At 45.0% G+C, this 24,650-nt stretch overlaps 1 protein-coding gene across 25 annotated transcripts in view; it reads left to right on the top strand.

Annotated features, from left to right (window-relative positions):
• Positions 1-24,650, top strand: part of MAGI1 (membrane associated guanylate kinase, WW and PDZ domain containing 1) — a 620,267-nt gene that overhangs the window by 566,369 nt on the left and 29,248 nt on the right. For 17 of the 25 annotated variants that reach the window (XM_084765508.1, XM_084765498.1, XM_084765516.1 and 14 more), the window contains 2 exons: positions 13,731-13,762; positions 22,741-22,957. In XM_084765508.1, coding sequence (XP_084621634.1) covers positions 13,731-13,762; positions 22,741-22,957 — 249 coding nt within the window. The remainder of the gene's footprint in view (positions 1-13,730; positions 13,763-22,740; positions 22,958-24,650) is intronic. The other 8 variants (XM_084765515.1, XM_084765511.1, XM_084765512.1 and 5 more) reach the window with 1 other exon arrangement.

The following is a 24,650-nucleotide window of genomic DNA, read 5'->3' on the forward strand; positions in this document are numbered from 1 at the left end:
AATTGGAGCTTTGAAGTCTTGTAAGGACTTGGAGCTAGGAACAGGTGGTCCGTGAGTACTATTTGATGTGACTCACACATTTTTTTAAAGCAATCTCTTACTTTAACATTTTGAATACATTTGGCTTAATTTAACATCAGTTCCAGTATGCCATGGGCCTGTCATAGCATCTCCTCTTTTGCACATTACCTGCCTCATCCACAGGCAGCCGAGGACAGCATGCATGAAGACACTGATGGAGAGGCCTGAGAGATGGCTGTAGCGCATGGGCGCATAGAGACTTGCTATGGACCACGTCCTAGTATTTCATGGTACATTGTCACATCACAAAATCCCAATGAATGGCCTTTTTTTTATCGATATACTTTGTTTTAACAAAAAAAAAATTATTTTTTTAAAGCTGTGAACTTTTAACTTTTTCTCCCATAGGTTCCTGCTCCTCTATCCTCTTTACTCAGTTCTAAGATTAACTTTTTATCAGCAACTTTGGGTGCTGTGTGCTATATAAAAAGTGTATAGTGTAGAAGAGGAGGAGGAGGAGAGCCATAATGGCAGCTTCTTCCTCCTCATTAAATAAAGAGGCACCGTCCTGCTCCTGATTTTTGAACACTCTCAGAGCTGTTACGTGAGGCAGTTTGCCCTGTGTGATACTTGTTTGCCCTCATTCCATGCAGGTAAATCTCACCTTCATTAGCACCATATTGCATTGAAAATTTGCTGGCATGGGCTGGAGAGATGGCTCAGAGGTTAAGAGCACTGTCTGCTCTTCCAGAGGTCCTGAGTTCAACTCCCAGCAACCACATGGTGGCTCACAACCATCTATAATGTGATCCATTGCCCTCTTCTAGTGTGCAGGTGTACATGCAAGTAGAGCACTCACATAGATGATAGATAGATAGATAGATAGATAGATAGATAGATAGATAGATAGATCTTTTTTAAATTGCTGGAACGAGGGCCTTCATGGGTCTGCATCAGGTTCTTTCCTTATGTGTTATGGCTTCCGGGTAAGTACTTTTATGGGATTCCTGAATATGTGAAGGAGCAGGTCTCTATTACTTGTGCTTTCTCTTGGGCTCTTTTCCTTCTGTTTGTTTGTTGTGTTAAATTCCAATGTGTTATATCTTACTATATTTTATTATCCCTTAGAAGCCCCCCCCCCACTCCCCCAGTGAGAGCCAGAAAGGGCGTGGCTCCAGATTGGAGGGGAGAGAAGGAGGAACTGGGGGGGCGGGCATAATCAGGATATATAATGTGAGGGGATCTATTTTCAATACAAGGGTGGGGAGCACAAAGGTGATAAGTGGGAGAAATTGCTGGAACACTTTCTGAGTCTTCCGTTGCCACCGACAGGTGCAAACATGTTCGCCAACTTGAGTGTTGCTCGGTATTTGCTTATAATCCTTCTCAGATGTTAATCACAGCCCCTACCTACAAACACAAGTCTTTAGGATTCTTATTAGTAGAATCTTAGTATATTCAAAAATAGCACTGGCTCCTTACAAGTGTTAGCTTCCTCCAGGCAACAAATGTGCCTTTTTTGTGCCAAGTTGTTACCTGGGTTTCTTTTTCCATTACTCATTAAAATATTTTTTGTGTGTTTCAGTTTTTCTCACTGTTTTTTTTTTCCCTCTTGTCACATATAATAAATGTTACTCTAATTTACCCAGCAAACATCAGAACTGAGCTAATCTCTCATGGATGGTGACATGAAGGTAAACATGTAAAATCCAGTGTACCCTCTCACATCCTCATCCTGTCACAAGCCTCCTTCGCTCTCTGATAACTCTCATTGGTACATTACTTTAGCCATAAACAATTCTATCGTACTATTTTGTGATCTCCATTTTTGAGGAAAGATTTTTGGGAAGATCTTTTCTTCACAGTCACAGCTTAGCAGCTGCTAGAGAGTTACATTTAGAGACCAGTAGAAAGGCTCTGAAGTGAGAAACTCTTGGCCTCCCCATGTCACTGATCTGCTGGCCTCATCCAGCACCCTGGGGTTTAATTAGGCTTCTGGTTGGTATGGCCATTGATCCTGGCTAGATCAACCACATAAAAGCGATATTTAAAAAGACTTTCCTACAGTTGGCATGAACACCAATTGGTTTTATGAAAATCACTTGGAGATAGTTAGGATTAAGTCTGCTCTCCTTTAGACTTTTCTGTTGTTGTTATTTCTAAATATAAAAACAGATTCTGTTCTCTAGTGACTTTTGCAGTAGATACCACCTACCTAAGTGACAGATGACTACTTTAAAAATAGCAACACTGCCCATGAATTAATAGAATTCTGTGTTTGTGGAATTAGTCTGCTTTTGGTAAAGCAACTTTTACTTAACAATCTTGGAAGCTGAAGGAGGGGAAAGGTTTTTCATGTGAGACCTTGCTGCCGGTAACACCTCCCACCCCCCAGTGTCTGTAGATGTGAGGGATGCCTGTCTCCTCAAGGACCGAGTCAACTCATGAGATCCATGCTTTGAATCCCTTTGATACCCAATTGTGTTTGCTTATTGCAATTTCTTTTTAGAAGTGCTTTTTAGAATGCAAATGATATCAACTTCTCCGTTATCTTTTCTTGATGTTGAACTTGGACAGAAGATACTTAGTTTCTTAAAACTCCCATTTCTTAGTTCCCTCAGTAATGGAAGGAAAGGCTCGGCTGGTGGCCACCCTGTGACAGCTGCCGCTGGCTGATGGTCAGCCTGGGCCAGCCTTTGGCACTGTTTCTAAACTTCCAGGCTGTTATCTGAAATCTCGGTAGAAGGGCACCCTCCTATGTTGTAAGAAAGATGGACTGACAATGGTTCTCACCCTCTCGGCCCACCCTGCACTGGAGATGGGGGCTTTCTACTTTATAGCTCTTGCTTTGTCTGGGTGGGTGGTGCTTGGTGGAGAAGAAGAAAGAGACTCACAGAAACAGTGCTGCCACTCTGTTCTTTGGAGATCAGGAAGAGGGGCGAGGCGATTGCTGTGTTTTCTTGGCCATAGTGAAAAAGAGGAAAATTAGCACAGAATGGGGAACTTTCCCAGTGACGTCTCCAGTGAGATAGCCGAGTGCCTCTGGCCTCCCCTTTAAATCGTTCCGAAGATGTTCTCAGTTTGCAAAGTAAGGAGTTGGCAACTTGTGTCCAGTTGCTCAATTCCGTTTTACAAAAAACTGTGCTCGTTTGTGAAATCTGCAATCCAAGGAGCACTGCTGTAGGGAAGCGGCCCCCAAGACCATGAGGACAGGACAAGAGAGTGTGGGAATGTCCACGGAACTCTTCCTCTGCTGGCCTGCTTCCGGGGACTCTTAATTTAAGGAGAGGCAGCGTCCTGTCCCAGGCCAAGGTTACATGTGCTATTCATTTGTGTGCCACCTTAGCTACGGTGGTGTCTATTGATAAAAATCCTTTCATGGAGTTCTGCCCTCTTTAAGCCAGTAGGGTTAATGCAGAGCTTGTCAAATCCAAAAGCAGAGGGGAAAGACCCAGTGAGCTGGGCACCCTCAGTGTGCTTGAGGGCTTCCAAAATAACGGATGGTTGGTGTTTTTGTTTTGTCTTTGTTTTACATTTAAGGGGAGGGGGAGCAGTCCCAGAAACTTTATGACAGCCTTTAAAGTTGTTTCTGAGTGCGTGGTGGCATTAAGATCTCCTATCCACATAAACTTTTAGCCTGATTTGCCAAAAAAAAAAAAAAACAGGAAACAGCTAAAGTCAGACAGGAGAAGAATCGAGAGTGACCTCGGCATTTGCCCCGCATGGGGAGCAGTGGCTTGAATGCACAGATTCGTCCCTCTTCCCTCCCAATCACAGGGGGGATGCTCTCTTCTACATCCTGTTCCTGGCTACACTTCCATTCTGTGACCTCACAGTTTTTGGATCTTTCCTGCATCTTAAATACACTTGACCTATGAAAGTTATTGGTAATGAGGCTCACCTGGGATGGGACTGCGCGTGTTAGGGTGTGTGCGCTGAAACTGACTCCTGCATTCCACCTGTAAGTGCATCCAGTTGGGACAATTAGTGTTGGCTGGCAGAAACCTGCACAGCCCGGAAGCTCCTCCCCCAAACCTTGAGTGGTCCGTTTCTACTTATTAGCAATTGACAGAGCCAAGGAAACACCACCTTTCTCCCTCAGCAATTCCCACAGTCACTTAGACCACTTCAGATACCGTTTCATGAAGAGGATTTTGAGGACATTTAATATCTCCATGGGACAGAACTAGGGCGTCACACGATACGTCCTTTGCTCTTTGGCAAGCCTGCACAAGTGGCTTCTTTGGATCTGACTTGCACTCCTTGAATAATGCAATGCCACAGACTCACGATTGTCTTCCTGTTACTAACCATAGCCTCATAGCCTGGAGTGCTACCTGGAGTGTTTAAGACTTCCTAAAGTTAGATTTGGTGTCCCAGGGAGGGGAGGGGCATCCTTAGTTGCAGTTAAACAGTCCTGTAATAAAGTCAGATGAAATCGCCACATCCTTTCAAAAGACTGTGATTCGCCTCCCTATGTTTCAGAAGAATACATTGTGACAAAAGAGGAATTGCCTGCAGAAAGCAGCTGCCAGTCTTCCCATTAGCACCTGTGTGCGAGGGAAAAGGAGCCATTTGGAGCCTTGAGACTCCTGTTGCAGTGGAAGTTTGTTTCATAAACAAAGATAAGATGGTCTCCTATCTTAGACTGAAAAGAATCCTTGAGAACGCGTGCATTGCCCGGGGCTGGTAGCTTTGAGCTCTGAGAAGCAAGCCTGTCGTTGTCATGGGAAGTCAGGACACAAGGTGGCATAGTGGCACCTTGTTGTGTGAGGAGTGAGGCGGCTCCGAGTTGAGCCAAGCCCAGCGGCTTACCAGTAAATCACGAAACGGAGCAAGGATCAAGAGTTGTTAAATAGGCACTGCAGCCACGGTGGTGATAAAAGGAAAGGCCAGGCTGCCCCTCCCAGCTGCCTCATCAGCTTTTCCTGCGGCCATTGAGATAGAGGCTCACTTCATAAGGTCTGCACACTCACGCATTTATTGGAAAGATGTTTACTGAACTAAGGTCCAGATATGGTCTTGAAGCTCAGCACAGACAGATAAAGTGGACTAGAGACAATTAAGTGGCTGAACGTCACCAACAAATAAAGATGGGGACAAGCACAGTTATTTTAAGGGAGCGTCAACGTGTCTGGAAACAAGCTGTGCTTTGTAAATCAATTATGACAAACAGCGTCACTTTGTTTCTGCTTGGGGCCTGGACCAATCCTGAGCTTCCTGTGTAAAGAAGGTGAGAAGTGACACATGCATGAAGCTTCCGCCTTATTGTTCTAAGACTGGGGGGGGGGGGGGGAAGCAGACAGTAGTGATGTCCAGGGAATAGAAGCAACGAGTTCAGAAGTGAATGGCAGCCAACACTAGCTCATATGGACAAGGCGACTCAAGTGGAATTGAAATGGACCAAAGGCAGCTCAGATGAAGGATGGTTTGGTGGGATACAGAGACAAGTGTGAGATTCACTGAAGTGATGCTGGGAAGCCACATGTGGCCAAGGGACCACATTATTGGATCTGTGCTGCACACAACGCCATCTTTGGCCTCCGGGTGTGTTACAAATCAAAGAGCATGAAGTCCCTAAGCTAAGGGTCCAGTCATGGGGCCTTTGTGGTCATTTGGGAAAGACAAGCCGGTGATGGTAGAGATGGGAGTGCTCGGATAGAGGCAGGCAAGATGGGAAAGATAAGTCCTAGAGGTCATTCCTTCTTCAGGACTTGGGTGTCTTGCAAAGATAAAATTCAAAATATTCTACTAGGTAGTTCTCTTCCTCCCGTGCCTTACTTAATACTGCTAAAAATAAGCAGTCAGGATAAGAATCAACATTGGAGTCAGCAGTGCTGGAGGAAAGGGTTACTGGTGTGGGTTTTACAAACCAGAAGCTCAGCACCAATAACAGTGATAGCTTTCCCTTGGAGGCCAGTGACCTTAAAATAGGGACACACGCAGCATCCTGTTTTTGGAAAAGGAATTTTTACTGAGTTTTTCTCTCAGTGCACTATTTTGAGCTATTGTTTCATAATCCCCCTCCTACTTCCTAATACTAATAAAAGTCCAACTCTGAAATTCGAAGGGACTTCCATAGACTTTCCAGGCCACCCTGGTCTGCCCGTCGCAGCAGTTTCTCTGTCAGAGAACACTTACAGAGAGCAAGAGTGAGCAAGGCCAGTCCTGAAGCACCCATACACGGAGCAACTGAGGCTTGAAACTGACTTTCAAGCCGCATTCCCCAGAGGTGGAAATACTTTTAGAGTTAAAAAAAAAAACCCTAAACAGTATAATTACAAATAACCTCAATATACACAATGTAGAGAGCGTTTCTAGATCACTGCAGGAACTCAATTCCATCTCGAAACAGTACATCTTGCTAGGGTATGTCTTGGATGAAGATTGTCCCCTGGCTGCATCATGACAGAACAGACTTTTTAAAGGGCTAGTTCTTTTTCTTTCCCTTTATAAAGACAAGGTGCTGCAATCCCCCCTACTTCTGACTCATTATTTTTCTTTACACCCCAATTAAAAAGGAATTCTTTTCTCATGTACTGTCAGGAGACATTTGAAAAGCAGATAAAATGATCACGATCACTGTTCCCAGCTATTCGGGGTCAGCTGTACAGCTTTAGAGTCTTACTTGCCCCCAGTCAGAGACAGCTTACTGTGTTCTCAGGATGCACAGCTGTCAGTGGGCAGTGGTTTAGGTTCTGTGACTTACTCGGAGACACATTAAGAAATTAGCTGTACAGAGACTTCACCTTAGAAAAGAAGCATCGTCCTAAATTCAAATCACGAACTGACCTGTTGTTTGCGGATGCTAAGGCCATATGCTCTGTAGGGCTATATGAAAATTTGTCTGTAAATTCATTTTATACTTTTCATCCCTTCATTGTGGTCTCATTAGCTACTTACCTGGCTGTGTACCCTTGGCTATGTTGTTCAACACTTAGGGTGACAGATTTCTCATCTGTAAAGTAAGGTGGCAATTAGGGCTTTCTCAGAGAGCCACTGTATGGAACAGTACATATATTTGCTCAGCAGTTGTTTTGGCATATAGATCTCACTTTAAAAAAGAAAGAATATAGATCTCACTTTTAAAGATAAATATATATTAGAAATAAGAAGAGGAGGCAGATTTTCTACCCTTCAAGGTATAGGTGTTTGGGGTGTTGTTTTATTTTTTTATTTTTTCAACTCTCTTTTATGGCAGGCAGGGCCTATACTGTTGAGCTATAATCCCAGCCCATACTTCATATATTTTTGAATGAACTGTAGGAAATCCTTCCATTTCAGTGATATATTTTCTTCGATGTTTATTTCTGAAGAATTGCTTGAATGTGGTTCATCCATCCTACCTTGGTTTTCTTTCAGCAGCCCATGGTATTAATGACGTCAAGTTTCCCCGCATCTGTGTCAGTCCAAGGCTTCTGACTTACAGGTGAAAGCTCTGTAACCATTAGCAATCACCAGCCTCACAGGCCATTTATTTCTTCTACAGACATATTTATTAGGCTATATGTACTGTGTAATTGAAGCCAACTTCTATAGCTGTAAAAACTGTACAACTGCATTTTTAATCTTCTTTGCAAGATGCCAGGTGACACAGCATGGGAACTCCTTACTCTAGACCACTGAGTTACAAGAGTTCTGCTATTTCATAGTGACCATTATTGGCTTCCCAAGGAACGCATGCCTTCATCTTTCTGGAGCCAGTGGGTCTGATCCTCATGTTCTTGGCAGCTGATAACTGTGTTTGCATTGAAAAATTACTCCACAGAGTTGAGGATGGTTTTTGGCTAGAGGAAAGAGAAAAAAAAATCAAACAGTCCAAACTGGAATAATTTTTCATTTTGTTTTATGGATTTTATTTTATGATGTATTGTGTTTGTCAGATGCATCAGTGGAAATGTACCCTGGCTCGAGCTTTGCTTTGAGTCTATGTTGACATGCTTATTTAGCCTGAAACAACCTTAAAAGCTATGATCTTTATTCGATCAATCATCAGTCATTGCATGCTATTCCCAACGTCTCCCCTGCCCCATGGTAAAACTCTGACTGTCCTTCAATTTCAGCCCGTCCCTTGTGCTCCTGTCTTCTTAATGGAGTAGATTTCTTTTTCCTATATGTGATAGGGCTTCCTTCTATCATGGTAGTTCCAGCTCATCACTCTGTTACTTTGAGCTTGTGACCCTCTCTCCAGGACAAAGGTCATACCCCAAGTTCCTGGATCTCCCCAGTCATGCTCTGCTAGGCACAGGGCAGAGCTCAGTAAATCTTGGATAGATGAATAATCTCATGCCAGGTTCCTTTTTATGATCCAGGTCTTAGCTAAAACACTGTCTCTTCTGTTTACTCTTTTGTTGACCACAGTTTAGAGTAGCTGTTCCCAGGCCCAGCCTCTTTCTCCTTGTCATTCTTCATTGCTGTTAAAGAAGAAACATCTCACAGGAATTACGAACTACATGGTTTATTTTCTCCGTAGAGTGAGTGCTGTACAATCAGGACTTCAGCCTCTGCAGTCTCACTCGCTGTTTTACATCATCTTAACTAATGGCACATCGTAGGGCTTCCATACGGTGTGTTTAAGCTTGTGAGTGACTGTCCTGAACTCCTTCTAGCCTGTGTTCTCCCTAGCGTCTAACTTTTTACCTGCGTCAAGGTCAGTGGAAATTAGTGTTCTCATTTTCATCTCTAATATTATGTCCTCTTTACATATTCTTTATCAAGCAAAACCAAACACCTAGTTGGTAAAGAATGGTGTTCATAGCTTGTTAAAAAGTATTGGTTTTCAGATTATTAGAATTTCTGCTTGGATGGAGGAGCCTTGTTCTCAGCTGTCTGTCCTACCCCTTGGAGATCTGCAGCTCAGCGGCCTCTCTTTCAGGTCATCACCATACAAGTTGATGTGCTGCCTAGCAGGCACGGTATTCACAGAGCAGCGTCTTGCTTGCAAACGTTAGTGCTGCGGTGTGTTCCTCAATGCAGTTTCTTCCCTCACAATCATTGTCTGGATATTTCCTCTTAGACTGCTCTAAGAAAGAGGACATGTGCTCAACAGCATGTAGAGTAGTGACCTAGAATTTTTGAGATGCTTAAAGAGAACAGAAGTGTTTGGAGTAGGATAGCCGTGTCTGGGGACCCAGTGAAAGGCAAATGGAGGCCATGCTGAAGACACTGCCAGCCAGTGATGTTGTGTTTCTGTATTCTTTTCCATGTGTCACGGGGACTTCAGAATTCACCCTTTCAACATCCTTTGCTGAATTTTTTCTTCATTCTGTTAGTCAGAGAGGGTCACTTGACACCTCATATCCTTTCTTCCTGGAGGACACTACGTCCATAGATGCTTTCTGTCCCGGCAACTCTAGATTCACTCATCGCTATGGTGGAATGAGGTTTTTTTAACATCTGTTTAGCTTCTGTTATAGCTGAGCACCCCTGGTTCTCACCGTCCCGTTTTGTCATTAGGGCAAGGACACATATTTATCTAGACAACACTATGTATGCTTCAGCCTGACGTGGTAGCCACCTGTATATTTCTAGTGTTCAGACGTTGAAACAGGAAGATCACGAGCTCAAAGCCACGCTGAGATGCATCTTAAAACGTTGCCTCAAAAATGAAAACAGAACAAAACCAAGGGCTGTTCGTGTAGCTCAGCTGGCACAGCACTGGCCCGGCATGCATACGACACTAGCTTCAGCCCTCTTAGTACAAGGGGGACGTGGTGTATCTGTGTTCACTTTCAGGGAAAGAAGCGACTCATGCAAGACACAAAAACCAATGATTACTAGAAATGGTATTCAAATGTGCTGTTTGTCTTGCTTTAAAGAGTGCAGATTTATGTTTATTGTAGGACCCATATGTATATGTGTATTCAAAAATAAAGCTTTCCTTGTTGCAGGAGATAGTAGCAAAGGGACCTGGGATCCCATGAGCCTAAGAAAATGATGTTTCTAGGTATGATTTCCTTACTTCCCAAATGCCAGTATGCTGTTACTTTCCCCTGTAAATTATTTGTGCCCAGCATTGTAAAATTTCTTCAAGAATATGAGTCTTCTATGTAGTACTGTGAGAGTGATTTGGGACAAAGTTTATGGCCTTGGCATTTAGTGGGTGGTAACGGTCCTGTCTCGCTCACCAGCGGAGCATCTGCCTTTTGTTTTCTCTGCTGGGGAGTTTAGAAATCCAAGTCCCAGGATTTTCTCACTGCATAGATCGCACTAAGGCTCACACCTCGAACATACACCTCCCTGTGAAAGTTTTCTAGATTCTCTTAGAAGTAGCATTTGCTGCTGCTTGGGTGCTAAGAGCAGATGGTGCCGTCCAAAAATGCTTTTTTTTTTCTCTCCCTCTTTGGGAAACCTTCTTACCCTCAATGGACCGTGTGAGTTCTTTAAGACAGGTGTCGTTTGTGCCCATATACCTCATAAGTAATCTTTGACATGGTTTATAGGACACAACCCTACTTTCGGCTGCCACAAGATGCACAAAGAATGAATTTGCCTAAGTAAAACCAGGGCTTTGCATAGCCTCCTGGAGTTACCTAGCCCAGGGTGACTCTTTCTACGGGGAGAGCGGTGTGCTGTGGTTTCCAGTGTGTCCCAAAAGTGACCCTTTGCCTGTGTCCGAGAGCTCTTTCCAGCTGCTTTCATTCCTTCTGAATAGTTTTTGCTCAAATAAATTATAAATTGTAATAAGGAAGTTTGTTCCAGCATTCATATTTATTAGATTTTAAGATTTAATGACCATATGGGCCTAAAAGAAATCTTTGATTCTCCCCCGCCCCTCCATTTTAAGCAGCCAAGTGGAGTGTCTTGATTTTGACTATTTAAATATTAATTTGTGGTCATGACCCACTTTGGGCTCCTGTCAAAAGGGTGTGGCTTTCAAAGTGGAGGTTTCAGCAACTCACCAGCAGAGAAAAGCAAAGGCCTTCTTACAGAGAGGTGTTCATATTTGTTGCGAAATGCAGTGTGTGTGAGGTTAGCTGGGACCTTGTGGAACATCAGAAGGGCAGCTTCCTAGAGGAAAAGCACAAGTGTGCTTTGGTTAGCTCCGTTTCTTTCATGCTGGTTGATGTCTTCTTGCCAATAGTAGAAGGGCTATTCACTAATTAACTTTTATTTTAAAGTTGCTACCTTACTACCTCATTGAGATCAGAACTCTTAAGTAGCGATGGCGTTATCAGCTATCAGTTTGGGGACATTCATAGGAGGCAACACTGTGTGTGTGTGTGTCTGTGTTTGCTGCCTCTCTCCTATTATACCTGCCCTTCTCCATGCTGGCGCGGCACTCAGCGATGGGTTTTGGAATCAGTCACATTGTTACCTGGAGAGAGCGCCCATTCCTTTTAACCCACGTGGAGTGCTTTGTGGGTTGGTCACCGGCAGGCTGTTAGAAGCGCTGGTGCTACCAGTTTTCCTGTGCATCAGAATGCTGCTGCGAGCGTCTTTGTGGATGCGCTGTAGAGAATGTATGCTTGTTCCTCTGTAGCAGAGCATGAAAAATCCCCATTACCCTACAAATGGCAATCTTAAGAGACAGTTGGTGGATGCCCAGATCTCAGACTTACAAAGCCAGCTGGAGACTCCACAAGAAGTTTGTGGAGGGCCAGTGGGGTGCTGCTCAGGCAAGCTTAGTAAAAATTGGCTGTAGTGGAACTTGGCTTATTCTAATTAAGTGTGTATGAACTGGGAGAAAATGCGAACATAGCCATGTGATAGTATGTAGTTTTGAAGCATACGCAGTGACTCATTAATGCAGTTTGGTAAAGATTCCTTAAGGACGGCCTGTTGACCAAAGGAAGCACCCAATTCTTTTAAATTATAGTCGTGTAAAAATTGTTCAGCCCAGTCTGAACTCTGTAAGTAAATCCTTCCACAAATCTTCCTATGCGTTAATTAATTCAGAAGAAAAAAAAAAAGACTTTTCTCTGATAGGAACCAGCTGATCCTAATCATTTTTTCATAGGTGATGTCAGTTAGCCAAGGAACGTGGAGGAACATGATGCTGTAATAGGACCAGGACAGAGGCTTTCAAAGATTTTGTGTTATTTAATTGTCTTAATCTTAAACAGTGAGCCTTGTTATTCCCCATCATCAGTGCAAAACTGAGTTGCAGAAGACTCCAAAGTGACCTGCCTACATTTGCCTCACGCGCCACAGTAACGTTCTTTCTGCTCTATCATGACTTTTTAAAATATGTTTCTGGGGTGACTCTTACCTTGACATCAGAAGCATTGAGCAATTGTGTTAGGCCTGCAGGTTTCTGCTCCCCTGAGGCGGGTAGGGGACACCAGGACTGCACTTTTTTTTTTTCTAATGAGGTGTTATCTGCAAGCTACTCTGTCAGACCATGGTAACCTCATTTTTGTGATGTGAGAACCTTGCCAGAGAGTGACCCTAACTTGCCCTGAGGACCAGTGGCTCTTGCCATGCCTCGCTGGCAGTGTGTGCATTAGCCTCGCTTGTCTGAGTGGCTTCCTCCTTTCTCACTTTCCCACTTCCACTGCTTCCTGTTACGTTCACTGACTTAGCATGGCTTCAGAAGAGTTGAAATCATCAGAGTACATGAATTGCTTTTTCAGAACCAGGTTGAAATGTCTCTGCAGAGCCATCCAGAATGTCTCTGGCACTTGTGGTCTAACCCCTGCTCAGACAAGAAAAATAAAGGAGGTGGCAGTTGGGGAAAAGATTACTTTCCCAACACCAGTGTGCGCTTGTTTTCCTTTCTCACCTCCCTTCCCTACAAGCCTGCCTCTGATTGCTGCCCACTTTCTTAGAAGTCATGAGACCACTGCTTCCTTCTGGCTCTAGCCCTCTCACTAAGGACAGGGTCTGAGGACAGCCCACCAGGTTCAGCCACCACCTTTGTCTCCTTTGCTGGTGTCTTTCCCTCTTACTGTCTTTCTTTCTTTCTTTCTTTTTTCTTCCCCCCCCCCCCTTGGCTTTGTGAAATTTTCCTTGTTCCTTCCGAGAGGCATGCTTACCTCCCCAGAGCCCGGTCCAAGCCCATCTTTTCCAGAAGCCAAGTTAGGCGGTTGCTTAGATGACTGACAGATATCAAGATGTGTGCTGATGATGGGGGGAGGATGGATAATCATAGACCCTGTTGGACTTGTGGGCTCCTATTTTATCCTTCTGCTCGTCTTTGTGTTGAGGCTGAGCTCATCAAGCTAAAGAAGGCATTTCCTCGCCTGAAATACATAGGGAAATAAAAAGACAGAAAGGTGGCAGGGGGTGGGGGGGGAATAAATTTAACCACGCTGTCCTTTAAAACTAAATATATACCCTTCTCTCTGTCCTGATTGGTCCATTTCCGTTGACAAGTGGATCGCGAGGAAAGGGAATATCCTGAACTTAATTGTAAGTTAAGTCTCTCTTAATCCAGAAGAGCATTTGAGATTCCGTCCAAGTGTTCAATTTCCCAGGCCGCTGAGGTCTGTGAATTTCTTTTCCCAGCCTCCAGGCTGCTGCAGTACAAGTCAGCATAGCTAATGCAGATAGATCTCCTGCCTCCCGCTCTCCTCCTCCCTCGGCTTTGATTCGATATGAACAGCCTGGTAACTCCGATGCTGGGGAGACATCTGACATAACTCTGCAGATGACTAGGTGGCCATGAAACACCTGGGGGTTGTTCTTTAAGAAAAGGTAACATTTATATGCTAATGATGTCTCTCCTTTCCCCTCACCCCCTTGTTGCATTTTTTTTTTTCTTTTAGGGCTACCAGTTCCCAAGAAGAGTCCAAAGTCGGTAAGGACTTGTCATTTACTTGGTGCTTGGCAGGGGGTGGGGGGTGGGGGGAGGAAGCCGGGAGACCCCAGCAGGAAGGAAGGTACCTGCCTGGGTTCACCTGACTAAATGTGTTGTAGAGTGGATGCGGAAGCCAGGAGCACAGGCTCATTTTCTGAAGTTCTGGGGGTGGGTTTGATATAGATGGTATTTGGGTTTGTCTTTTAACTGTAGAGAGATGTATGTATAAGCAAGATGCAAACGCTCTGAAGATTAAAATAACGCAGTCTGGCTTCTCTACGCAAATGCTCGCAACTCCTTTGAATGGGCGAGTTTCTGAGCCGTTTCAACTTGATACAAATGCTATTGTTTCCTTTGGGGGAGGAAGAGAGAGGAAAGGCTCCACCTGCTTGCTCCCTGGCTTCTCAACTGGTGTTCGCAGGGCAGCCGTTCACATGGCTACCGGCTCTCTTCCTTCTGCACTCAGTGGTGAATTATTCACAAAAACCAAAAGCCTGTGGGTTTAGAGAAGAATTGCTCTGCCTGTATGTGCCCGTGCTCAGGTGGAACCGTGTTCACTGCCCAGCACTAAAAATAAGACATCTCCTTGCGAGGGAAATGTCCTTTGTTGTTTTGCCGGCTTTAGCAGCATTATGCTGCAGGTATAGGATTCTTTAAAAAAAAAAAAAATCAATGTTTTGCTGTCCTTTTTAATCTGGTTTCCTTGAAGATGCATTACCTACTTGGCATGCTGGCTAATAGCCTAGAGACTATGGTGTTTTGCTTGGTAGTTTGAGCTTTTACTCCCAGGGCACTAACAACAAATTAAAATGCTACTTAAAAACTCAAAATCTGACTTGAATGCCTGTGAAATTGAACTAGGTGGTAGAAGCTTCCCGGGTCATTAATATTAGGATAAAGAAGGGGGCTTCGCTGTAACTTAGAAGATTTGAGAACAGGGAGATGTGTAGCGGGGGGGGGGGGGGTGGATGTGTAGCTCTGTGCCAGCCGGAGGAGGAGGACCTTTAAAACTTTGCAGTTTCAGGCTCTGCAGCTGAATTCTTTTCACCTGTCTCCAAGCATGGCTGCAGCAGGCAGAAGTTTATTAAGGAGTGAGACCGGTGGGGGAGGGGAGGGCGGGGAGAGGGGCTTCGTTCATTCTGTAGCCCAACTCCCTAGTTCTGCAAAGAGAAAAAGCTGCAGTAAGTGATGTGACTCTGATGGCACTGCGTCGTGGCAACTGGAACACTGACTTCAAGCCTGCTCCCCGGTGTCAGTTGGTGTTAAGGTCCAGGCAGGGAAGTGTGGGTGGGTGCCCACACTGAAACCACAGAGATGCCAAGGTGTGCGCGTGCGTGCGTGCATGCTTGCATGTGTTTATCGCTGTCCCTGGGTCATCGTCAGAAACACAGTCAGCCTTCAGACAAATGGAGTGCAGCTGGGAAGATGTGTCTCTGAGCTTGAGGTAGTGTGAGACCTCCTTTTCCTCCCCCCCCATGGCCACACTGTGCTGATGCACGAACCTGCTTGACACACCCCATGCGCTGTGCGGTCTTGACAGGGAGCCACCTCTCTGCACTAGTAACATGATTTCAGGGAGCGAGGTGTTCTCTGCTGTTGGCCCCTGTGCAGAAGAGGTTTTGTGATGTTTGTACATCGCCTTCCCTAAAGTATTCCAGAATTACCCTGCTAGCACCTAGTACCGAGCATGTACGGAGCCCATGTTCATGAAGTCCGTTAAGCGAATTCTCTCGCAGTTTATTTTTGTAGTTGCCATGTCATTAGTGAGCAACAAGCCAATTACTTGGGCTGCATTCCTAGAGAAAAAAGCTCTCCTAACTGCTTTGCCCACAGTCTGCTTGCTCCTAATTACCACAAGCTAAGAGGGTGGGTGCTGCTGGATTCAAGAGCAGGCTCCCAGCTTGGGGCTTGTCCTCACCTGGGTCCTGCTCCAGGACAGGGACGGCAGCTTGCATGGCATGTTGGTACACTGGCAGCTGCTGCACATGATTAAGGGACTATCAGCCAAGGGCTGGCTGTTGGCAGGAGAGCATTGCAAACATCTGTGATCAGTGGGGGCTTGTACAGGTGGATGGAAAGCTGTTTCCCTTTCCCCAGTTTGAAATTGGATGATGTCCTGCCAATGGGACAGATGATTATGGGATGTTTGCAATAGGGTTGGAGAGAATCCACAGGGAGGCTGCCTGTCCAGGTGCTGGTTGAGCCACCCAGGTGATGACAGATAGTGTCAGTTCTGCAGGCTGCGTAATTAAAGGTGCAGCAACTGTACCTGGGTTGTGATCCATGTAGCTTTCACCCCAGCTCTGCAAATAGTATCTGAACCAGGTCCACACTATTGGTTGCTTGTTCTCGCCCCCCCCCCCCCCCAGTACTCCCAAGGTTCTGACATGCTTGGCTTCCTCCGATGATGGACAGGGTCCTTGTGTTCCCATACTTTTTCTTTCTTTTTTTTAATGTTTTCAATAATTAGACAGTTGAGATTTTATTAGAACAGAAGGGTTTAGCATTTTAATGTTGTTTCACCTCCTGGATTGTCCCCATTGCTTACTCTGAATAAGTAATTTAACTTACTAGTGTTAGTTTGAATGCTGTTTGTGGTCTTTGTATACTCTGGCAGGTTAACGGTGGTGTCGTAATAACATTTGGTTAATTTAATATACCTGGATTTCTACATCACAGATTTTCTGCCACATGGAAGTAAAAAAAAAAAAAAAAAGACACATTTGCTGTAGGGGTTTGGGCTTCTCTGGAAAATGTGTGTTGTGACCCAGCTTAGTCATTCTGACTAGAAACTTCACTTTAACTGTCAGTTTAAATCGCATGCAGAGACCGTGGGGGTTGGGGGTGGGGTAAATTGTAAATTGCCCATCAAAACAAATTGTAAGTCAGATCCAGCTGTGTTCCTGCTGGGTCACATCCCACCTTCTCCATTCCCCCTTTGTTAATCTATTAGTTTGTTTACCTGTTCACCAATCTTACGTCCATCTATACATTTATCTCCCACTTGCTCAACCATTTATCCATCCTTTCATTCAGCACCTTAGTAGTGAGGACTACTAAGTGTGGACCTTTGAATGAGACACTGGAAGTAAAATAAAATAGTGCAGGTATGCAGAAACTAAGACAGAAAATACCCCTGCCTCCCTGCACCTGGGGAGAGAAATAGCTACCACATTAGCAGACAGACCAGTCTAGACCCTCTCCTCCCTCGTGGGGATTAAAGTCTTGGTGAGCTTGCGCTTAGTCCCAGTGACCTGCGTTGAGTAATGCTACAAAGCCCAGACCCAAGGTAGGATGAAGAATTGTGGCCGAACTGAGAGATTATTTGGAATTCGCTGGCAGGCTGGGAACACCAAAAGTTTTAAGACCAGTGGCAAGGTGGTGCCTTCAGGATAGCAATAGAAAGTTTCTCACCCATCATTTCCCACCCCTCTTACCTGCAAGAGATGTCAAAGGAAATTTCTGAAACTAGCCAGTAAGACATGTGGGGAGGGGGTGGACACAAGATCTCTTAGGAGACGCATGCAAGACCTCTTAGATGGCGTCTGCATTGGGCGTCACCCTCTGATGTGCCCTACCCCTCCTCACGCACTGCACTCCTAGTCTTCACAATTCCAAAGCCCCACACAATCTCAGCACAGCCTCCACAGGCCACAGGAGAAGCAGCGAGAATAGTAGATGAGGAAAGGCGTAGGCCGGCTCTAAGCTGTCTTGTGGCCTCTCACCTCCCACCTCGGTGAACAGCCCTCAGCAGGAGCCTCTAGAAGCATGGACTCCCCATTTTGCTAAACCTCTTACCTTTTATGCAATTCAAATTTGATTTTTATGTCCAACCAGTCCTCTCTGGCCTGCACCTGGCTTTGAGAAGAAATTTGACTCAGAGGCCAATAAGAGATACAGGAAAGAGGGGAAAGGGAAGAGCAGCCTAGGCTCCAGTTGGACCTGGTGTCTAATTTTCGCACCTCTAATGACCTTGGCCTCATCCCTCAGCAGCACTTGGATCTGTTCCTGTTGTCCATGCAAATCGCCGCAGTAGCCTTGGGTCTTGGCAGATGCATTAACTGTAAATAATTTGGCTTTAAAATGGATCAATTTGTCATTTTTAAGCCACATGAATTCTTTTCATCATCTTAAGCTCCTAAGTGCTGTCTGTATTCATTTGCTCTTCCCAGCAAATATTTTCAGTTCACTTTATAAGAACCTCCGCTTCCAAATCATCCTGTGAAATACTGATGAGATAAATTTTTCCCCGTTTCCATGTATACAAACCATTGCGCCTTCCCGATTTTCCTGACCTGTCAGGAAGTAGTATGAGAAATCATTCATTTTAGAGAGATAGGTACAGTTTCATTCTAAAAGGTTTTGTGATACAAGTTCATGGCCAAGGAGGAGTCTTGAGGAGATTTTAAAATTAAGCCCATTTTCGTCTTCCAAGTTGGCTGAGATTTGAGAATCAGAAATGAAATTCTTAGTTCAAAAATATCACCCAAATGACAACAGAGAGATTTGGCAATTTCTGTCTGGGTATGTAGCACCCTTCCCAGTCCTTAACTCAAGCTGGCCTGCTCTTGGGGGGATGCATTGTTTCTAAGTGGCGGGGGAGGGGTGCTTTGTTTCCTCTCTCCCACTCTCCCTCATCATACCTCTGCCCCAGCAGAAGTTACCTCAGGTGCAGAGTGACTTCAGACTGGCCTCTCTGCTTCCAGACACTTCCCTACATCTCTTCCCTACCCAGGAGGCCAACCGAACTTCCTGGAAGTATGCTAAGGCTTGTTACATTCCATTCAAGTATATGAATGGCTGTTGCCGCTGCCTCTTCCTCCTCCTCCTCCTACTCTTCCTCTTCTTCCTCCTCCTCTTCTTCTAACGCTAACAATGAAGCCTGTCCTACAGTGTCATATAAGGCACTTCATTATGTGGCTTCCAAGTTCATGTCCAGCTCCCCCATTCTTTCACAGTGCTACACTAGCTAGTCATTCCACAAACAGCCCAAACTCATTTTTTTGTCTTAGGACTTAGCACATGTTGGGTCCATTGCCAAAATACTCTTCTATACACCCGTCCATAAACCTGCTGGCCAAAGGGCATTGTGGTACCTTGTTTGAAATATGTTCTGAATGTTTGATTCTTTTAATATCCATCTATACACATTCATTCATACTCAGATATAAATTCCAGGCAGTCAGGTAACATCTTTTATTTACCCATTGTTTCTTAGTGTCTCACACAGTGTAGATTCTCCGTTTGTATTTGTTGGTCGAGCGAATAAATATGCTGCAGGTGGTCACTGCAGGCGAGCCTTGCCTGGAATCTTGCTAATGTGCTAGGTGGTCCTCTCCATCCATGCACCGCACACACAGGCTTCCTTAAACAGAGCTAAAGCTACAGCCTTACAGCTGCTTGTCTTTGAGCTAGTGGCTCACTCTGGAAAATGAGGTGATGGTAGCACACACCTATAACCCCAGCACTCCAGAAGCAGGGACAGGAGAATCCAGAGTAGAAGCTTACTCTGGGCTACATAATAAAACTTTCTTACACACACACACACACACACACACACACATACACACACACACACACACACACACACTTTAATTTGAGAGCTCTATATAAATACTGCTTTTTATCCTTGACCAATTTTGGGCTCTAATAAAGGATGTCACAGAAAGTGAAAAACATATTTTGAAATGTTTGCACACATGCACTCAGAATACAACTCCAAAATCCCTAAGGTTTTCCTAACAGAATGCATCTTTAAATTGGGTGGAGGTGGTCAGTTTCAAAAATGAACATACAACAGGGCTAAACTTAGCCAGAAATGTTCCTGATTCCTGGGCTGTCATCAGGTTAGGCCAGCGAGGGATGGTTCTCTGGCATTCTTTTTGGAGCACATTCTCAAATTTTGGACATTCCCTTCACTAGTATGTTCCAGTTCAAAGGCAACATTAAATGGCATTAAAGGGACTCGGAGACACAGTTTGACAGAGATGCAGTTTTGCTCTCTCATTGAAGATTCTGGCTATCGTTTTGTTTTAAATGAGATGTGGGTGAGTCCTTTACGGTGAGGTGAGAAAGACTGTTATAATTTGAAAGGTAGCTAAAGTGTTCTCAGTAGACTTCATCTGCACACTACGTTACGGCCAAGCAAGCTCTCTAGTTAAACCTGAGGCTACGTCCTCTGTGTCTCGGATTTGTTATACCTGAGATAAACATCTCAGGTCCTTAGAAACACATGTGAGCAACATGTATGACTCTGAATGCATGACTCTTCACATGGGGCTAAGAAATTCTTGACAGAAACAGCTTAAGGGGGGAAAAAAGTTTATCTTGGCTCATGAGCTCAGGAGGTTTCAGTGAGTCAGGGTGAGGAGGCATGGCTGCAAGATTAGCTTAGTCTCTGTCAGCAGGAACAAGAAGGTGCTGAGCACATTATGGTGACAGAAAAGAAAGGGAAAGCTCAGGCTAGCACCAGAAGGCCATTCTCATATTCAAGGATCACCCCAAGGGACCCATTTCTAGTAGCTGGCCACATGTCCCAAAAGGCTTTCATCAGACTTTCAGTGGGACAGGGAGGAAAAGTGGTAATTGTCGTTTTCAGGAACAGGGACCCAAGAAGTCAGTGAGACCCACACTGCAAAGTACCCGCAGAAACAGCTGCAGGTGCGCATTCTACCAGGTATACGGTACCATGCAGGTCTAGCGGGTGGAGGGTTAGTGACCAGATGGAGACTGACATTTTCTGGATTAGAGACTTACTTCATCTGTGAAATGAACTCAGTATTAATGGGCTCATCCTACAATCAGACATTTGCCACTCTTTTAAGGAACAAAAATAGAGTAGGCATTTGAAGGCAAGTGTGTGAGTCCCCAGGAAAACTCCTGCACTGAACGATTTGTTTTTCTATTTCAAATGTCTCCTTAACAACATAAAAGTCATAGTGCACAGTAATTTTAGTTACTAAAGTTCTCTTCAAGATGAAAATAGCATTTAATAATATCCCTTACTTGTAAAGTGCTACCTATTTAGTTATTAAAAAAATAAGCGCTGAAAAGTATAAAACTTAAATATTGTGTGAAATGTTCACACCAACAGTGAGTGGATGCTTTGTGATTGACAGCCTTGTAAGAGGCCCACAATGAGAAAGACAAATTGCTATGCACATCCAAAAGAGAACAAGTGCTCTTCTCTCCCTCAACATCGTCAGCATGTCACCCAAGGAAGGGACAGCTTTTCAGGGCATAATGTGAGGCCATGAGAGCTGATGTCAGTGTTGGGACGGACCTCAAAAGGTGGCATTGTGCCTGTGTCAAGTCTTGGAAACGCTTTCTATTTGCACAGAGCTAAGCACTTTACCATCTGAAGATAGAAAGGGTGGTGTAGTGATGTATTTGCCCTGCGTTTTCCTTCGCCTCTTCGCCAGTTCACCTTTGCACGTGAGGGGACGAAGCCTATCAAAGCTGTAAGACCCGTAGAATGCAGGCCTCACGTTTTCTTCAAGTACAGATCTTTTCCAAAACCTCTAGTCAGATCTCTATTAGTCAAGAGAAAATCGAGGTGCTGTGAGATCTCCGTCAATAAAATGCTTGCCGCACAGATATGAAACCCTGTGTTCTTTTTGGACTTTTCTTCATCTACTTACTTCAAAACAAGGGCTAGAAGGGCCATGGACATGTCTGAGAAAGAATGCAAGATGGAGGGCATCTGAGGGGACAGCCAGGATTAGGAGCGATGGTAGCCTGTGGTGGCAGAGCTCCAGGGGACCAGAACAAACACAGGCACGATCTTATAAACGTCTTTAAAAACAGATCCTAAGTATGTGTGATCGAGGATGGAGATGCGCGCCAGTGTACCCACACACGCACACCAGTATCCTACCTCCTGATAGTGAAGCATACAAGTTTTGCAAAGGAGGCAGAGCTCCAGCACAGCATTTGCAGGGGTGAAACCGTTACCCGGGTCTTGGCTGTACTCTCTGTCAATTCAGAGAACATTTCATGAAATGAAAGTCTGTACTGAGCTAGGAACTTGACTCTGCCTTTGAACTTAATGAAGTTCTTCCTTTGAAAGGTACTTGAGCTAGCACCCTGGGAAGCAGAGGCAGGCTGATGTCAGTGAGTTCCAGGCCAGCATGATCTACAAAGCGAGTACAGGACAGCCAAGGCTACAGAGAGAAACCCTTTCTCAAAAAACAAAACAAAACAAAAACAAAAACAAAAAAAGAAAAAGAAAAAGAGAAAAACTGAACTTTGTGAACTTTGAACTTTGGCCACGTTACCAGTCTGGGAAGACTGATATCAAGTTTGTTTGTTTGTTTGTTTGTTTGGTTGGTTGGTTGGTTGGTCGGTCGGTCGGTCGGTCAGTCAGTCGGTCAGTCTTGGTTTTTCAAGACAGGGTTTCTCTATGTAGCCTTGGCTGTCCTGGACACTCACTTTGTAGACCAGGCTGGCCTCAAACTCACAGCGATCCACTGAGTGCTAGGATTAAAGGCGTGCACCACCACGCCCGGCTTCAAGCTTGAAGTTTGCTCCTGACTTGTTAACTCTCAGTAGTATTGGTAACTCAAGAGGTAGAAAGCAATGCCTTTAGAACTGACTGGCTGCAAACTATTGAAGTTCTTCACCTGATGGTTCTCTGCACGTGAGTACCTGTGCACTGCGGGCTGGTCCTGACTTCCTAATGCTCTGACCCAGTCCCTGCTGGAAGGGAGCTGGCAGGAACCTTTAAGAGCGGAGCAGACATTTTATTACTAAGAGGCACAGCATATGGAGTCTCAGGAAGAAGTTTTTGGCCCTGGTTGCATTGTTTGTGGATAGTGCAGGCTCGGGTGTGTGTGTGTGTGTGTGTGTGTGTGTGTGTGTGTGTGTGTGTGTACAGAAGAACAGAAGCGCTGAGCAAAGGCAGAATGAAGAGGAGATTTGCCTGCTGGAGGAGCCACAGTCATCTTCCTTTCTTGGTCCGCTCTCTTGCTTTCTTGCAGCAGCCCCTGGAGAGGAAAGACAGCCAGAACAGCTCCCAGCACAGTGTATCCAGCCACCGGAGCCTGCACACAGCATCCCCGAGCCACAGCACACAGGTGCTCCCCGAGTACCCACCTGCAGACGCCCCTGCTCCAGATCATACCGACGGCTCTGGGCAGAAGAAACCAGATCCTTTTAAAATCTGGGCCCAGTCCAGGAGCATGTATGAAAACCGACGTGAGTAACGCCTGGGTTCCTGCTTTCCCGGGCCCTTCCCCCACACTCTAACTTCCTCTTAATAGAGGAGGCCTAGGGTGCGGAGTGGATAATGGGAAGAGGGTGTGGAGTGCAGCTTCTCAGAGCAGGTAGAGTCTGCTGGATGTCTGTGTAGTCTAGATGATGTCTCCAGCTGGCGGAGGCCCGGGTAAGGAAGTGCTTGGTGAGAGCCGTTGCGCTCCTGTCTGGCGAGGCCGCTCCAGCACACAACAGAGCACAGCTGTTATTGGGGCTTCATAAGATGAGGTCAGGTGCTTTCTTTGTGGCCACCCTTTAAAAAAAAATAGGGATAATATTTTATTTTACCCTCTTTGGTCTTTGCAAACATTTCCCTCAAAAAGATGAAGAAGAGGAGGAAAAAAAAACTCACAGAGAATGGCTGTAGCTTAATTATCTATACAGTGGTCAGGTGTGCTCTTTGTCCTTCTTCCTTTTTATTAAGATGGATTTGGAACTTCCCAAATCTTAAAAACCTAAGATCCCCTCTGTATTTCCGTTCTCTCTTCTTGAGAGAAATGATTACAGGGGACGCTCACCATCAGTAGTCCTCAACATTTTCCCAGTGCAAGTCCCCCACATGCCCCCGGCTTAGTAGATGCATATCAGGCCTTTTGGATATTTTGCGGTCACAGGCATTTTCTCCTAAGCTGGTGGCTTAGTGTGCCCTGGAGTGGAGGAGAATGTGTAAGGAGGAAGGCATTAGATTCCTGATGCCACTTAGCATGGGTTTTGTCCCTGGCCACAGCTGTTGTTGTCTCCATGGAGATTTGTAGCTCAGGCTGTAGGAAAGGTTAAGGGTTTTTCCCTCTCTGACTTGGCTGTGCAGCATACCTTTGCCGGCTGAGGGGGTTGTGGGAGACCTCATAGCTCTGTGACTCAGATAAAGGAAGGGAATAAGGCTAGCAGCCCGGAAAGAAAAGTTGACCAAACCCTTAGGTAAAACTCAACAACTAGGGACACACGAGGGTCTCTCCTCTTGCCGATTATCAATTGACAGAGGTCCCTTGAAACATCCTCAACATCAGTAAAACAGTGGGCCATTAGATTACACTGTTGAGCTGGCTAAGGCTCACTGTGCTGACAAGCCTGCTACTGTGAAAATGGGGTGGATGAAGCCATACCTGAGGAAGATACCATCCCAGTACTCTGGAAGCCAGGCTGAAGGAAATTTCCCATGGATGCAGCAAATGCTAACTACACAGCTGAGCATCCTTTATCACAAGTGCTTGGGATGGGAAATGCTTCCACAATTTCAGTTTTGGAAATGTTTGCATATCCATAATGAGATAGTTTGAGGATGGGACCTGAGTCTAAATTTCAAATTCATTTATGTTTCCTGTATCCCTTACACACAGAGCCAGAAAGTCATTTCGGACTGTATTTGCAGTGATTTTTATCTGTGAATATAAGTTTTATGGAATGGAGTTTTCTTCTTGTGGTGTTAGGTCAGTACTTAAAAGCTTTGGGTTTTAGAGTATTTGCGGTTTCTAGATCAGGGATGCCCAAGTGCTATAGACCTGGCCTTTGTACCAGGAATTCTCTCTAATTGTAGTGCTGTCTCTTTAAAACACCACTAAAGGGATTCCTTCTGAGGGAGAATGTTCCATATTCCCTCACATTTCTCTCTAACCATGTGGCGTCTTCAATCGATGAC

Source organism: Acomys minous (assembly GCF_964271855.1).
Source record: "Acomys minous genome assembly, chromosome: 17".
Lineage (NCBI taxonomy): Eukaryota > Metazoa > Chordata > Mammalia > Rodentia > Muridae > Acomys > Acomys minous.